Source organism: Diabrotica virgifera, chromosome 3 (genome assembly GCF_917563875.1).
Source record: "Diabrotica virgifera virgifera chromosome 3, PGI_DIABVI_V3a".
NCBI lineage: Eukaryota > Metazoa > Arthropoda > Insecta > Coleoptera > Chrysomelidae > Diabrotica > Diabrotica virgifera.
Genome location: NC_065445.1, coordinates 200428993 through 200447252, shown reverse-complemented (window position 1 = coordinate 200447252; position 18260 = coordinate 200428993). Strand labels below are relative to the sequence as shown.

The 18260-nt window shown below is 33.3% G+C and overlaps 1 protein-coding gene across 2 annotated transcripts in view; it reads left to right on the top strand.

The window, feature by feature from the left end:
• LOC114336085 (uncharacterized) overlaps nucleotides 1-18260 on the top strand; it is a 312006-nt gene that overhangs the window by 125651 nt on the left and 168095 nt on the right. For both annotated transcript variants that reach the window (XM_050647154.1, XM_050647153.1), the window contains exon 2: nucleotides 14535-15501. In XM_050647154.1, the coding sequence (XP_050503111.1) occupies nucleotides 14548-15501 (954 nt within the window). In that variant the 5' untranslated portion in view covers nucleotides 14535-14547. The remainder of the gene's footprint in view (nucleotides 1-14534; nucleotides 15502-18260) is intronic.

Sequence of the window (18260 nt, the reverse complement as noted above, 5' to 3'; positions counted from 1 at the left end):
GCAACCCTGCTTCGATAAATTTGATCATCAGTAATTCTGTGTGCATAATTGATGAATATATTTATACAATTTTTAATAGGAGACCTCGACTTGCCATTTTTATACGAGTACTTAATTTAGGTAATTATCAAATGTGAAACTGCGTATAAATGTGTTCTTTGTTGACTAACACAACAAACAAAAGTTTTAACAAAACGTACAGTTAATCAAGGTTTTCACCTCCTCTTTCGTTAAACCTTCATTGGTTTTCATGAAAATTGGCAAGTGGTTAGAGGATACCTCATGAAACAAAAGTGATATGGTGCCAGCTTGCTATTTTACCCTGGATGCCACCACTTCTGGAGGTGAAGAAAGTGCTACTTTTCTACTTTTCCTCCCGAGAATGAAGTTTACGTCATTCAAGGTATAAATACTACCGCGTAGCGGAGGGCAGTAATCATTCAAGGGATGAAAAGGCACTTTACTCCCATGTTATACATATGATTTTTCCACCTTCCTCAAAAAACAAGTAATTTTTACATTTTAAAATAATTTATTTACGTAACTTACTAACAAAATTTATTAGAAGTAACGGTCAACTGTCAAATATAAGTCAAATTATTAATGAAAACTTTGTTAAATCAAAATAACAATTTACTGTTTTTTACCATTCTCCAAAATGCAGGGTGTTCTGTAAGTAAACGTTAATATGTATAGATATTTACGTAATAGAAAATAGAATATTGTATAGGACGTCAATAAGTTATTTCATCAATGACATACCATGACGTAACTCTTACTTTTACTCCCTAGGGAGGAAAAGTACTTTGTCTCCCTAGGGAGGAATACTCCCTAGGGAATACTCCCTAGGGAGGAGCAAAGTCGTACTTTGTCTCCCAAGGGAGACAAAGTACGACTTTGCTCCCTACAATCAAGTCAGGAAATGTATACTTTCCGTAAAAGTACCTGCAAAAATTTGTTATATCAAGTTATTAAAATAAATCAATTATTTTTGAGCTATTAAAATCAAATATTTTCATTTTTCGTAAATGCATGTTTTGAAGCGGTTTTTCGTAAATAACTTCAAAAATTAAAGTTTTTACAATTATTACATATTACCAAAATTGAAGCTAATAAAGATTGAATAAATTCCTTACTTGAAAAACCTTTTAGTATTAAGGTTTCTACATATTATCATGCACTCAGCGTTTTCAGCACGTAGCGTTTAGTTTCCGAAAAATATTGATTTTAATGGTTTTAAATATGAACAATTCACACTGTCCGGAATGTATCGTATCAGACACCTGTTTGTAAAATCAGGTTTTTCGGAGACTACGCTACGTGCCGGAAACGATGAGTGAATGATAATATGTAAAACCTTTTAGAAACCTTTAATTCAAACTGAATTATAGGTAATTGAATGTGAATGTATATTTTTTTCGGTCTCAAATCTTCAAGTATTCAAGTTTAAATAATTGTAAAACGATATATTTTATCACATATGCTTATTAGATTCTTGTCAAAGTATTCAGAAATGCCTAGCAGATGAGCTCCGGAAGAAATTGATATCGTCAAAACTAACCAAGTTATGATGAAAATAAGAGGACCCTTTCGAATTTTTTAGGAAAAATTGAAAAATAAAACATAAGCCATTTCCACAAAAATTAATATTTATAGTAATTCCTATTAGTCGAGGAAATGAAGCTGAAAAAATGGCAAAATCTCGCAATTTTTTCGTCCAGCATCGATTTGTACAACAATTTGGGATTAGGCTCATTTCACCCTCTAGTTCATTTTCTATATTGAGCCGTTGTACGCTTTTGGTTTTTTAAGGGTGAAAACTACCCCTAATTGTAAAAAATTATAAAATAACATTTTAAATTTTAATATTGTCAACATTTGTTTCTAATTAGTTACGTAATAAGTGTTTTATGCTTTAAGATATACTATCATAATATTTCAACCCTTAAAACTACCCTTCTTGGAGCTATATATAAAAAATCACTTATCCTAAAAGAATAATTTCGGCTTGCATCGATTTACTTAAAAATTTGGGATTAGGATCATCTCACCCTGTACTTCATATTCTATAACATGCTCAAGGGCGTCGATTATTTTTAGGGGTGTAAACTACCCTTATTGTCAAAAATTATGTAAAAACGTTGTAAACTTTAATATGGGTAAAATTTGGTTTTGATTCGCTAAAAATAATGATTGTTTTATGCTTTAGGATATAATATCATAATATTTCAACCCTTAAAAACCACTCTTAAGAACATTACAATTTTTATAAGTAGATAATTTAATAGATCTATACAGAAAAAAAGTAGAATTAATGAATAACAAAAACATTTATTTACACAAAAATACGTATTTACAAATATGTAGAAGTACTAATATAGATAGTTTTTAAGTCATCTTCCAGTATACGAACCAGATCTGTGGTATTATACATGCATTGAAAATGTTCTATAAGCGGACTATTCGAATATTTCAAAAAAAATTCGTTTTATAAACATAGCTCCTTCATTTTTGGCGATAAAAGTTTTTTCGAGATTTTTTAGGATTTTTGAAGAGCTTTAAGACTGTGTAAATTAAATTCCGTTAGATCCCTTACTTTTTAATTGGGGCGGGTTTAAAGGGTACAAATAAGGCGGTGTTTGCTCGTAAATAGAGGTTTTCAACAGCTATATCTCGCTTACTATTACCTGTAATGAAAATATATGTACAATATAATTTTAGCTATTAAATAGTAATAGTATATTAAGTATGGAGAACGGTAAGGGTTTTATACCGATCGAAGACAATTGTTTGGAGGAGGAGCGGAGCGACGACTCCAATTATTGTCTGAGATCGGTTACCCTTAACGTTCGACATGCTTATAACGTTTTTTGCACGATTGATACCATTATAAATTATAAAATTAAACATTTTCGTCATATTGACTAGTTTCATTCATTTTATCAAGATAGATACTTTGGTTGTTAGGGAGTAACTAGGGTGCATAACAACAATGGAGAATTGAGTTTTTATTTAGTTGTTAATTATTTTAAGTACAATTTTGATTATTATAAATTAAAATATGAGCGAAAGTGAATTTGAAGAAATTGAGTGGGCTTGGGAAGAAGGGTGTTCCGCCATTATTCCCGAAAAATTCAAAATCCGTTATCAAAATACCTACCAAAGTTTTAAAAAATGGTGCGAAGGCAAGAATTTAAGAATCGAAGAAAAGACTCTATTGGCATATTTCGTTCAAATACATATGCAGTTGAAAGCTCCTGGAAGCCTCTGGGCAGAATATTCAATGATTAAATCCACCGTTTTTCTTTATGATGGCATTGATATTTCCAAGTTTTCAACTTTGATCGCGTATTTGAAGAGAAAAAATGTTGGCTATGGGCCTAAGAAAGCGAGCATTTTTACACGGGAGCAATTTGAAAAATTTCTGATGGAAGCACCGGATGAAGAATTTCTAGTTCACAAGGTAATATAAGCTAGTTTAGGTAAAAAAAATACTCTAATGAAGATTTTTTCATAATTTGTAGGTCGCAATGATATTGGGAATATCTGGTGCCTGTAGAAGAGAAGAATTATATAATATTACTATGAATGGCATCCAACAAACCGATGGTTTAATGATTGTAAAAGTACCCAATACAAAAACGAACATCCAGCGTACTTTTACAGTCGTTAATAAACCAGCCTCCGGTAAGTGCTGGGTGGATCGAGTAGCTCAGTAAATGCCGGTGCCGGTCCCAAGCCCGGATAAAGGAGGAGGGTTGAGGCGATGGGCTAGCAACTCGTCCCTTGTCAAAAGAAATAATTGCTACAAATTTCGACAAAACGCCTCGGAATGCGGACGGATCAAAACAAAGACGACTAATGCAACGGAAAAGGAAAATGATATTGGCTACATGGAATGTGCAAGGACTTGTGCAAACCAAACAAGCAGAAGTATTCAAAGAATTAGCGGAAAGAAAAATAGATGTATGTGTTCTTACCGAAACCAAGAAAAAGGGAAAAGGAAATGAAGAGATAGGAGAGTATATACATATCTTCAGTGGAGTGAGCAAAGATAACAGAGCTAAGAGAGGAGTCTCTATTGCTATTCGAAAAAATCTTAAAAATAATATTAAATCGTGGACTGAAGTAAATGAACAACTGTTGATGCTGGAAATGACAAAGAATGGGCACAATATCGTAATTGTCGGAGTGTATGCCCCAAATGAAGATGCAGATCCAGAAAGTAAAGACGATTTCTACAAGATGAATGAAATAATCTCTCAAGTTAAAGATAACTGTGAAATCTTTGTACTAGGAGATTTAAACGGCAGAGTCGGTAGAGAAGAAAATAATAGAGTCGTAGGAAGATATGGGGAACAAATAACCAATGACAACGGAATGCGTCTTAGAGATTTTTGTGAAACAATGTCTCTCAAGATTATGAATGGATTTTTTCAACATAGAGACATCCACAAATTTACATGGATACAACCTACTAGGAATCTGCGCTCGATAATCGACTATGTAATTCAACGTCAAACTTCCCAGCTGAAAACCACTGACGTAAGGGTATACCGTGGATCAGAATGTGGATCCGATCATCGTTTACTTATGGCCAACGTGATAGTTAACTATCGCAAAAACAATAATACTCTGGTACAGAATATAAAAAAGGGACAAGAAGTAAGATCTCATAAATATAACCTAGAAAGCTTGAAAGAAGACTCAACGAAATTTCTATATAAATTACGACTGACCACAAAATTACAAAATGTGGGACGAGAAAATATAACAGCGGAAGAATTATACCAGCAAATTAAAAAATATATTCATGAGGCTGCAAGTGAAGCTTTGGGGTATAAATACAAACATGAAATAAAAAATACAGAATGGTGGTCGGAGAATATGCAAACGTTAGTAAACAAGAAGAAAACTGCTTATCAGAAATGGATGTCAACAAGAAAGGAGGAAGATCACAAGAGATATGCAGCATTAAATCGAGATGTAAAAAGAGAAGTAGTGAAAAGTAAAAATGAGATGTGGGACCGAAAATGCGCAGAAGTGGATAGGTATATGGGTGGAACAAGAGTTGGGCAAGCGTGGAAGGTAATAAAGTCTCTCCAGAGGGAAGGAAAGGAAAAATCTAACATAAAGTTAATAGATCTTAAACAGTGGAAACACCATTATGAGATTTGACTGACAGAAGATAGATGTAAATTCCAAGAGATCGAAATGGAAGAATTAGCCGAACATACACAAATAGTTGAGATAACAACCGGAGAGTTAAGCGAAGCCCTCAAAATATCTAAAAACGGTAAAGCAGCAGGACCTGGAGACATCCCAATTGAGTTGGTAAAGTACGGACCAAACATATTACATGAGATGTTGGTTCAACTATTTAATAAATGCTTAAAAGGACAAAATATCCCTGATGATTGGAATGTTGGATACATCAGCTCAGTATTCAAGAAAGGGGATAAACGCATATGCTCTAATTATAGAGGAATAACTGTTACCAGCTCAGTAGGGAGGTTGTACGGTCGAATAATAAAGAAAAGAATAGAATCAGAATACGAAGACATGGAAGAACAAAGTGGATTTCGTGCAGGAAGATCGTGCACTGATAATATATTCGTTCTGCAGCAGGTAATAGAAAACCGGAAGGCAAGGAATCTATCTACCCACCTATTGTTTGTAGATTTGGAGAAGGCATACGATACGGTACCTTTGAAAAAACTGTTTCAAACATTGACGAAGGTAGGTCTCAGTAGAGAGTATGTGGATGCTATCGCAAATATATACAAAAATGCAAGAAGTGTCGTTAAAGAAGGAAACTTTATATCTGAATCATTCCCTATATCAAAGGGGCTTAAACAAGGATGTTGTCTGTCTCCGACTTTATTTAAAATATATATTCAATCATCGCTAGAGCAGTGGAGGAAACAAGTATCCGGAATGGGAATAGACATAGGCAGTGGTAAATGTCTAACAACTTTGTTTTTTGCAGATGATATGATCAGGTAGTCGTAGCGAATGATGAGGAAGACATGGACTACATGTTTAGAAAACTAAAGAAAGAATATTAAAAATGGGACCTCAATATGAATATGTCAAAGACAGAGTATCTTAAAATAGGGGATGATGAAGAAGATCCAGAGTTAGAAATTAGAACCACGAAAAGATGTAATGAATATAAATATCTCGGATCTATAATATCTAAAGAAGGCACTACCAAAAGAGACATCGAAAAGAGAACGCAGCAGGGCAAAAAAAGCGGTAAACATTCTGAGCTCTCTACTGTGGTCTAAAGATATAAGGCAAGAAACGAAATTGACAATCTATCGTACCTTGGTAGAGCCTATTATGACTTATGGGGCAGAAGTTTGGCAGATGACAAAAAAAAGATACGAAAAGAATAGAAGTAGTAGAAATGGATTATCTAAGGTGAGCGTGTGGTATATCTAAAAAAGATCACATCAGGAATGAAGATATTAGAAGGAGGACATATACTGTATATTCCAGTGTAGATAAAATTGAAACTAGACAACTAGTGTGGTATGGTCACGTGAAACGAATGAATGAAGATATATGGCCAAAGAAAGCTTTAAATTACATACCACACCAAAGAAGAAGAAGGGGAAGACCTTCAGTTGCCTGGGAAGAAAATGTACGGCACATCATGAAAGATAGAGCCATCAAAGAAGACGAATGGATGGACAGAAAACGATTGCGGTCGAAATGCGAGAAGCGGCAGAGGCTGTAGGAACCTCGCTGATAGATAGATAGATAGATAGAGATAATAAACCAGACGATAAAATTCCATATTTAGAAATTCTGCAAAATAATTTAACAAATTGTACCATAAGTTTCAATATTAATAAATAATTCGTTAGTTTTCTTTATTCTTTCAAAAAATAAAGTAAAATTAAGAGATTTTTTAACTCGACGGTAAGTGAATTACTTACCGTCGAGTTGGAGTACTTACCGTCGAGTTGGATTACTTACCGTCGAGTTAAAAAATCTCTTAATTTTACTTTATTTTTTGAAAGAATAAAGAAAACTAACGAATTATTTATTAATATTGTTAATGAAATCCCACTTGTTTGGGCTGTGGTTTCACTTCTAACAGAAACTCCTGCAGAATCGCATACATTAGGAGTATTACTAGTATTAGAATAATTGCGGAACACCCGTCTTCCCAAGCCCGTTCAATTTCTTCAAATTCACTTTCGCTCGGTCTGGATCCCGCGTATGAAAAAAAAGTTGATTAATAGCAAGCTGAAAATTTGTTAATAGCTTAAGGGTGTCTAGTCGAATAAACTTTGATATATGGAAACACTGTAACAGGGGCAGTTTTAATTGTGGAACAGGTTAAAAATTTGGAACGGTCAGACCACGAAAACTGCACATTTATTTTGTCCGACAGAACAGACTTAAACTCTCCGAACAGAGATTAAACTCTCATGCAAAAATAAGACTGCTATTTATCACCTGTCATAATTCCTGTCATTTGACATATTCTACATGTTCCACTCATTAAAACGCCCATTTGGCGATAAATAGCAGTCTGATTTTTGCATGAGAGTTTAATCTCTGTTCGGAGAGTTTAAGTCTGTTCTGTCGGACAAAATACCTGTGCCGTTTTCGTGATCTGACCGTTCCAAATTTTTAACCTGTTCCACAATTAAAACTTCCCCTGTTCCAGTGTTCCCATATATCAAAGTTTGTCCGACTAGAAACCCTTAAGCTATTAACAAATTTTCAGCTTGCTATTAATCAACTTTTTTTTCATACGCGGGATCCAGACCTAATATTTTAATTTATAATAATCAAAATTGTACTTAAAATAATTGACAACTAAATAAAAACTCAATTCTCCATTGTTGTTATGCACCCTAGTTACAACCTAACAACCAAAGTATCTATCTTGATAAAATGAATTAAACTAGTCAATATGACGAAAATGTTTAATTTTATAATTTATAATGGTATCAATCGTGCAAAAAACGTTATAAGCATGTCGAACGTTAAGGGTAACCGATCTCAGACAATAATTGGAGTCGTCGCCCCGCTCCTCCTCCAAACAATTGTCTTCGATCGGTATGAAACCCTTACCGTTCTCCATACTTAATATACTATAATTTACTAATCTACCATTTTTTTCGTATCTCCAGCATTTTCGGAGATATTTTGAATTAAAAGGTGAAAAATACGAAATTGCAAAAAATCAATTTTTTTTAAACTCCAATTTTTCTAAAATTAGGCTCTTTAGATAGGTCAAACTTATTGGGTGTATTGACAATACAAATATACAAGGAATTACAGAACGGTAAAGACCAGTTTTTAATTAGGAGGGTAGTTAGGGGGTTATTTTCACCGAATTTTTCGTAGAGAAAAGCAGGTACCGACCTTTTTTTGATCATAAGTCGCTCCATTTTCACGTTATAAATTTTATATTATTATTCTTTGAAAGATTTAATTGTATACTTGAAAAAAGATAATTTAAGTTTTCTTAGAAAAATGCAAAGTTTTCCCGTTTTTTGGCTTTGAATATTTCAAATTATGCATTTGACGAAAAAAGCTAACCTTTAACATACCGTATCGCAGTTTGTATTAGTCTTAAAGATATTATAGTAAAAGAATTTAGTTTGTGTTACTAGAAGGTACAATTTTGATATCTGCAGTTTTTTTGATTAAATGCATATTGTTCGAGGTACTCTCAAAAAACTCTCTAAAAAAGTCGATTTTTTCGACGAAAAACTGTTACCTTCAAGCGCGAATAACTCGAAAAATATTAGTTTTACGAAGAAAATGTAAAAAACATTTTTTTCTTAGAATTAGTCTTTACATCGATTTACATGGTTAAAGTGTAATAAAAAAATTCCCACCCCTGAGGTGGGGTGGCAACCACCCCCAAGGTTTTAGCGTACAGCCGCATGATATAGAAAATGATCCTTGGACTATTTCCTACCTTCTGTGAAAATTTCAAGTAAATCCATGCTGGGCGAAAAAATTGCGAGCCAAAATGCTTCATTTCCTCGACTATATGACACTTTCTTTACTTTAGCATAACTAATGACCGCAAACATTTTGACCGTTTTAGAATGAATATTTTTGAAGAAAACAAAATGTGATTTAAAAAAAAACAGAATTTTTCAAATTTTCTTTAATTTCATCCTCCAAAAATACTCTATATATGTAAAATTTAACACAGAATAAAATTTAAATTATTTGTTTAACAAATATTTTACTGCTTTTTATATTGTTTTAGGATAAAAAATAACCGAGGTAGAAAGTTGAAAGCCCAAAATATTACTGAGAGAACTATGAAACCGGGGTCATTTAACCATTTACCTTGGAAAAAAATAAGAAATAGAAGAGATTAAATTAAATACGATGTAATTGAAATTATCTTTCAAGTGGTTTTAGGTTGAACCTGATATCATAAAAATTGACGGAGTTATTCTAAAAACAACAATACCATTTTTTTGGAAATAATTTTGGAGCATAAATTTTGAAAAAATTTTGGAGCATAAATTTTGATGCTATCAATTTCTGCAGGAGTTTAGTTGATAGATATTTCTGAGTACTTTGACAAGTATTTATTAAGTATGTAATGTTACAAAATGCATCGTTTTCCCGTTATTTAACCTTGAATAGGTACTTATATTTGAGTACCTACTCGCCGAAAAAAAAATATATATTCAATTACCTAAAACTCAATTTAAATTAATATTAAAAGATTTTTCAAGGGAGGAATTTGTTCAAATTTTTATTAGCCTCAATTTTGGTAATAACAACGTTTTTGTAAAAACTTATGCTTTTTGAGTTATTTATGAAAAATCGTTTTAAAAAATGCATTGCGTTTCAAGAAACAATAAAATATTTGATCTTTAATAACTCAAAGTATTAATTCATTTTAATTAGAATTTGTCCCTCTATCGATTTTCCATCGATTTTATTTTTAATAAATAATTTTTACCCACGAGATGGGGTGGCATCCACCCCCATGGTATAAGTGCAAGTTGGCACCATATCAATTTTGTTTCTTGAAGTATCCCCTAACTACTCACCAATTTTCATAAAAATATATATCGGATTTTTACGTACATTTACTGTTGTAATGAGTAAGCCTGTGTCTATAATTGATGAAGATATTCATAAAATTTTTAATACGAGACCTTGACTTGCAATTTTTATACGAGTACTTAATTCTTAATTTAGGTAATTATCAAATGTGAAACGGCGTATAAATATGTTCTTTGTTGTCTAACACAACAAACGAAAGTTTTACACAAAACCGTTAAGCTGAAATATTGCACATCTTTCTGTATAATTTATTCAAAAATCACGGCGTAGCGGTATTATAAAGAAATTATACGATTATTAATAATTTTGCATATTATTTTGGAATTCATTATTGTTACTCAATTTTGACAAGATTGGGTCATTGACGCCATACGCGAGCATTTAAACTTTGTTTTTCAAGAATGTGTATCCCCATATCTGTTAATTTAGCAAAAGGAATATTATTGCAAAACATTATTACCACAACGAAATTAATATAAATAAAAAAAACTTCTTTTTTGCACGATTGATCATTTTTGACTGTTTACTGTGACAGATTTTACGTCAGTAGGTGACATTTACTAGCAACTCGACGGTAAGTAATCCAACTCGACGGTAAGTACTCCAACACGACGGTAAGTAATTCACTTACCGTCGAGTTAAAAAATCTCTTAATTTTAATTTATTTTTTGAAAGAATAAAGAAAACTAACGAATTATTTATTATATTGAAACTTATGGTACAATTTGTTAAATTATTTAATGAAATCCCACTTGTTTGGGCTGTGGTTTCACTTCTAACAGAAACTCCTGCAGAATCGCATACATTAGTAGTATTACTAGTATTGCACAATATTTTTTCGGCAAAATCTATTTTATTTTGAAGAGAATCTTCTACATAGCTTTCTGCCACTGTCGATGAACGCCAACCTCCATGACGCTTTAATCCGAGGACATCAACACCTTTATTAGCCAAAAGCGTTGCTGATGTCCTCCTGAACGAATGGCCAGTATAGTTCTCGGGATTAGGAAAATTTAAGAATTTGGCAATTTGAGAAGGCCAACCCCCTATTGTCCCTTTCCCTATTACTTGAGCACAACATTTTCCTTTGGCGTATCTTTAGAACAAATGATTTGATTTTACTTGTAACGGACGAAGTTTTATAGACTTTTGCAGAATTTCTAAATATGGAATTTTATCGTCTGCTTTATTAACGACTGTAAAAATACGCTGGATGTTCGTTTTTGTATTGGGTACTTTTACAATCATTAAACCATCGGTTTGTTGGATGTCATTCATAGTAATATTATACAATTCTTCTCTTCTACAGGCACCAGATATTCCCAATATCATTGCGACCTACAAATTATGAAAAAATCTTCATTAGAGTATTTCTTTTACCTAAACTAGCTTATATTACCTTGTGAACTAGAAATTCTTCATCCGGTGCTTCCATCAGAAATTTTTCAAATTGCTCCCGTGTAAAAATGCTCGCTTTCTTGGGCCTATAGCCAACATTTTTTCTCTTCAAATACGCGATCAAAGTTGAAAACTTGGAAATATATATGCCATCATAAAGAAAAACGGTGGATTTAATCATTGAATATTCTGCCCAGAGGCTTTCAGGAGCTTTCAACTGCATATGTCTTTGAACGAAATATGCCAATAGAGTCTTTTCTTCGATTCTTAAATTCTTGCCTTCGCACCATTTTTTAAAACTTTGGTAGGTATTTTGATAACGGATTTTGGATTTTTCGGGAATAATTGCGGAACACCCTTCTTCCCAAGCCCGTTCAATTTCTTCAAATTCACTTTCGCTCATATTTTAATTTATAATAATCAAAATTGTACTTAAAATTATTGACAACTAAATAAAAACTCAATTCTCCATTGTTGCTATGCACCCTAGTTACTACCTAACAACCAAAGTATCTATCTTGATAAAATGAATGAAACTAGTCAATATGACGAAAATGTTTAATTTTATAATTTATAATGGTATCAATCGTGCAAAAAAACGTTATAAGCATGTCGAACGTTAAGGGTAACCGATCTCAGACAATAATTGGAGTCGTCGCTCCGCTCCTCCTCCAAACAATTGTCTTCGATCGGTATAAAACCCTTACCGTTCTCCGTACTTAATATACTATTTTTTTCTTCGTCCATTATAAAAAAAAATGTTGATTGTTCAATGGTAGACTTCCAATTTACATCTTATTGGTTCTTTACTGATTACTATTGCTCTAGTTTTCTGAGTTGAAGTCGTCATGTGACAACATTAAATAGACAAAAAATAATACCATATTACAATATTTGAGAAACAATTACATTACTCAGATAACCCTTAGGAAATTCGATATCAAATAATCCGAATGGGCAAGAACAAATAAAGTTATATTAGAGACTAATACATACTAAGATTTTAATTTAACTATTTATATACATATTCAATTGTACTGGAACTTCCATCGAAGCCTCTAATAGACAGAGAGGCAGCGCTGAAAAATCTATTAGACTTCACTAAAGCTAGATTTTTCACAGTTGATTACTGTGAGTGTGTAGAGAAACATACTGCGGTCGGTCAAGCGAAACGTAGAACAGGGGTTACTGAGAGGGTATCAAAGTTGCTTTCCTACGAAGGTAATTATTTCCATTTACTAAGGCTGAAAATCAGTACACACATTCTAAATTAAATATAAATAAAAGTTATTATAGTCGGTCAGCTGTATGACGGGACAGAGCCGGTCGGTCGGCCCCAATAGTCGATTGAGGAAATTAAGCATTTTGGCTCGCAATTTTTTCGTCCAGCATGGATTTACTTGAAATTTTCACAGAAGGTAGGGAATAGTCCAAGGATCATTTTCTATATCATGCCGCTATCATACGCTAAAACCTTGGAGGTGGGAATTTTTAATTACATTTTAACCATGTAATTCGATGGAAAAGTTGATTCTAAGAAAAAAATGATTTTACATTTTCTTCGTAAAACTAATATTTTTCGAGTTATTCGCGCTTGAAAATAACAGTTTTTCGACGAAAAAATCGACTTTTTTAGAGATTTTTTTGAGAATACCTCGAAAAATATGCACTTAATCAAAAAAACTGTAGATATCAAAATTGTATCTTCTAGTAACACAAACCAAATTCTTTTCCAATAATATCTTTAAGACCAATAAAAACCGAGGTACGGCATGTTAAAGGTTAGCTTTTTTCGTCAAATGCATAATTTGAAATATTCAAAGCCAAATAATGGGAAAAATTTGCATTTTTCGAGGAAAACTTAAAAAATATATTTTCAAGTATACAATTAGGCCTTTCAAAAAAATAATAAAAAGTTTCTAGCATGAAAATTAAGCGACTTTAATAAAAAAAATGTCGGTACCTGCTTTTCTCTACGAAAATATCAGTGAAAACAACCCCCTAACTACCTTCCTAATTCAAAATTGGTCTTCACCTTTCTGTAGTTCCTTTTATTTTTATATGATCAATACACTCAAGGAGTTTGACCTATTTAAAATGCCTACTTTTGGAAAAATATTATATCTCACTGTGTACTGATTTTCATCCTTAGTAAATGGATTTAATTACCTTCGTAGGAAATCAACTTTGATACCCTCCCAGTAATGAGACCCCTCAAAAATGATTTTGTAGGATTTTTAAAGAGCTATAAGACTGTGTAAATTAAATTCCGTAAGATGCCTTAGATTTTAATTGGGGCGGGTTTAAAGGGCTTGAATAAGCCCTTTGCTGGGGGTGTTTGCTGGGGAGTAAGGGGGTGTTTGCTGGTAAATAGAGGTTTTAAACAGCTATATCTGGCTAACTGTACACTGTAATGAAAATCTGTGACATCCAAACTCTAGATCATAAGGTATCACATCCAAACTGTAGATTGCATCTCTCGTCCAAATTGGACACCATTTTTACCAAATATTTGCCAACTGTAGTATTCATTCGCTCTACCATTCTATCCGACTGACGGTGATAGGCTGTAGTTCTTTTTTCCTACATGCCTAGTCAGTCTATCGTACTATGGAGCAAGCAAAGCTACAAAGGTGCTATCTTTTTTTATTGACAGAAAATAGAAACAATTATCCCTGTCAACTACATATGTATATACCACAAAATTTTGAGATACATTTTTGTAGATGCATAATATTCTATTAATATAATTAAAGAAAGGGCTTATTTAGTAGAATGGAGGGGCAAAAAATTTTAAAATCAATAAGAAAAATTTCCAGCAATCAAAAAATTGTTTTAATTTATTGTAATTTTATTGAATAATATGCTAGTTAAGCAGTAATGCGATTAGATAAAAAATCGATATAGAAGACGCGGTAAAAAATTTGTAACAAGAAAAAGTGTTTACAAAGGTAGAAAAATTCGAAATGAAATTCCTTACAATTTTGGAAATAGTTTTAAAAATATATAACATTTGCCTAGATGTGAACTTTAGAATTGTCTTTTAATATTATTTTTTGTTTCAGACTCATCCTTAAAATGATCCAGTACAGCACCGAACAACTGATCACCACTATCGCTCTTCCCACCATAACCATCTTACTTATCTGGACCGTCGTAATTTTCCATAAGAATCGTAAAAAGTGGGGCCCGTACGACATCCCCATCGTCTGCATTCTAGTTCTCTCGATTATCAGAAATCTCAGTATACTCTGCTATATTCTAATCAACACTTTAGCTGATCCCAGCCTCTTTGTTCTAGAATACTGCAGTGTGATTGTCTGGGTCTTCAATTCCATTCACACCTTCCAAGCTAGTTCTTTAACTACGATAGCCATAGTCGGTCTGTTCTCCGTAAAATTATACAGAAAGAATCAGAATGTTAGGTTATTCCTTACCCCCACTCATATAGTCTACCATCTCTTTTGTTTGACCACGCTCTGCGCATGCGTAGGGGTAGCAGCCATATTAGCTCAAACGGACAGAGAGACTCTGTTCAAATCTCTGCCACACTCTTTATTCGAATGCAAGTTTATGCCTTTTAACTTAGATATTAAATTCAACATCTTCATCTTAGTATTACACATCTTCCTATCTGTGATATCATTTACCAGCTTTGTTATAATCTGCTACAACTTCTATAAATGTAAGGATATTAACTTTGAATATATCAAAAAGTCCAATTCAGATCTAAGTGATTTAAGCTTAGGGAACACCCTTAATGATGATAACAAGAATTACTACGATACTTATACCATACAAAGGGGGCAAAATGCTGATGGCAATAATTTTTACCAGAACGAATATTGCGGAAATAGGGATATTAACTGGAATTCCGATTTGTCCACCACAGTGAGTTCTACTAACTCTAAGAGACCATGTTTGGAAAGAAGTCTTCGGGAAAGACAGGAGCTTGAACAAAATAGGACTGGTTTGGAGACTATCCATCCAGTTCTGATTGTCTGTTACCTCTTTTATCATTTGCCAATAATTGTAAGTATAATTTTTTAGTTTATTTTATAAAAAAAACTAGTGATTTTACCCGTCGCCATGTACGGGGGATACAACCAATTGCCCCCTACAGTCACTGAACTCAATTCTTTTTACTTTCTCCCGTTTTATCGTATCCCTCTCCAATTTTTCCTGACTTTCTCTAAACTTTTCTGACCCCTCCTATTTTTTTCTGAGTCCTTTCTATTTTTCTGGCACCCTTCAATTTCTTCTGACACCCTCCAATTTTTTCTGACTCCCTCAAGTTTTTTCTGACTCGTGACAAATGACGGCATGTGGTAAAGAGGGATAAATCGTTGGTATATAGGGATATTAAACTGCCCAATGTTATCGTAGGTACATGGCAACTATTTCGAAATAGCCGATTTTGTCACTTTCTATGACCTAATGTGATAAATATAATATAGAATGTATTCATTTTTTTTATTAGAAAAAGAAGTCGCATCCATCAAAAGGTTATTAGCGACGGAACAAAATATAAATAACAAAAGTAAACAACTACAGATTGTACAAAATGTGTATGGATCTTAGATAATAATTAACTATATTGTCATAATCAAGTATATTCAAATTGGAAATAAGCCACAATTTTACCTAAAAATGATTTTATTAACGTTTCGACGCCCAAGTCGTTTTAAAGTCGTCTACTTTAAAATGTATAATACATGTCTGAATTGCCGATATAAATGAGTCAGATTAAATAAATTATTAGAAGAATTTTTTACCAAGCAACAACATTTTTGTTTATTTAGTAACATTGTTTATTTTGTATTTTGACAACGACACCCGACTTGGGCGTCGAAACGTTAATAAAATCATTTTTAGGTAAAATTGTGGCTTATTTCCCATTTGAATATACTTGATTATAAAAATGCCACAAGAAAATAGCTTCAGAACAACATTATATTGTCATAGGAACAGTTTTGACCTAGAGCCTCTGGTAGAGCGTTTGGAATATTGTAGCGCTGTCTTTCTTGGTCATATTTACTACAACTTATTAAAAAGTGTTCGATTGTTAATCGAACGTTACACTGATCACATATAGGTGGATTATTCTTTGTGAAAAGGTAAGAGTGCATTAACCTGATATGTCCAAGACGTAAACGCGCAACCCTAATTTGTTCTCGTCTATTGCGCGACGATGGAATCCACTGAGACACATTATTTTTCATTTTATTCAGCTTAGAATTATTTTGAGACCACTTATTTCGCCACAAACACAACACTTTATTTTTAAAATAAGCTTTTAAGTCACTGGAAACACACTTGCCTATCGGCTCCGAAAAATCACTTAAAATTGCCTCTCGTGCAGTCCTGTCAGCTTTTTCATTTCCTGTTATTCCGACGTGTAAGGGAACCCATACAAATTGGACGCTTCTTCCATGTTCATGAGCTTGGGACAGCTGGTATTTTAGCAACTTTTCAAAAGGATGTTTCGGAAAAATGTGTTTAATGAGTTTGGAGAGCTAAGGGAATCTGTTATGATCAGGGGTTTTGTGAGAGTAAGCTCGTTAATAAGTTTCACAGCACGATATATGGTGTAGAGTTCAGCTGAATATGTGCTACATACTGGGGTTAAACGGAGAAGAAGATTGTTTTCTGAAGAAACGATTGCTATTGATACACCACCGTTTGCACGACTTGCATCTGTACGGTCTTTGCGGAAACAAGTGAAATATTTTGAATTGTACAACTGATCGGTCTTTAAGTTTGTCTCCTGTAGACTAATAATATCTGGAGAATATTCAGATAAAAGAAGCTGTAGCATACGGAGACGATGAAAAAATCCATCAATGTTCCATTGAAGTATCGAGTTGAATGTCGTTAACAGATTCGGAGTTAGATGATACTGAACAATTGTCTACAGAAGAGTCACTGTTTAAGTCAGAACTCTCTTTTCTTAAATGAATGTGTAGTTTCTTTTGAAGTTTTGTTAACTTGGTTTTTGTAGATCTATCATTTGTATATTGATAGCTGCTTTGTAAAAGATGGAGTAAACCAGCCATATCAGTTGTAAATTCTTTAACGACGCTAATAGTGTCGGGGGAGCCTTGGACATTATCAATCAGTAAGGATAATTGGTGGTAATTTGAAACGAATGGTGGGGTATCATTATCAATATAATTTTCAAGAGTTTCCCGTGTAGATGGGACTTTAGATGAGCGCGGTTTTTTTGGTTTAGAGGATTTGGGTTTTGCAAACAAATTTTGTGATGAAATTGCTGAGTCTGAAAGAGGCGTATCGATCTCACCAATACTGCGTTTGATGGAAGAACTTGCGTTTTCGCAAGTTCTATTAGAGTTTTCACTTAGATGCTGTGGCTTTATTACATTTGGAAGTACTGGAGCAGACTCATTGGTAGTGACAGAAGTCGAGTTTGAAGTTTTGGTTGTAAGATTGGTTGAAATGGTTGTTTCAGAAAATTGTGGTGATGTATCAGTTTTATTAGAGTTTTCTGCAGTTGCATCTAATGGAAGAGGTGCTGAGAGATTGGAGGATATTGCTTCCGAAGTTTGTGAAAACGGTATTGCCGCTGAATGAGGTTGATTGAAAGTGTTGCTATGATAAGGAGTATTAGTAATTTCTTGGTCATGGAGATTTGTATGTGTAGGTGATATGCTCGGATTTGATAATGGATAACTTGATGACTGCTGAGTGTTTGGTACTTTGTGTAATATACTTGTTGGAGCTGTTTGATTTGGTACTTCATTGTTTGAATAAATATGAGTTGATTCCGTTAC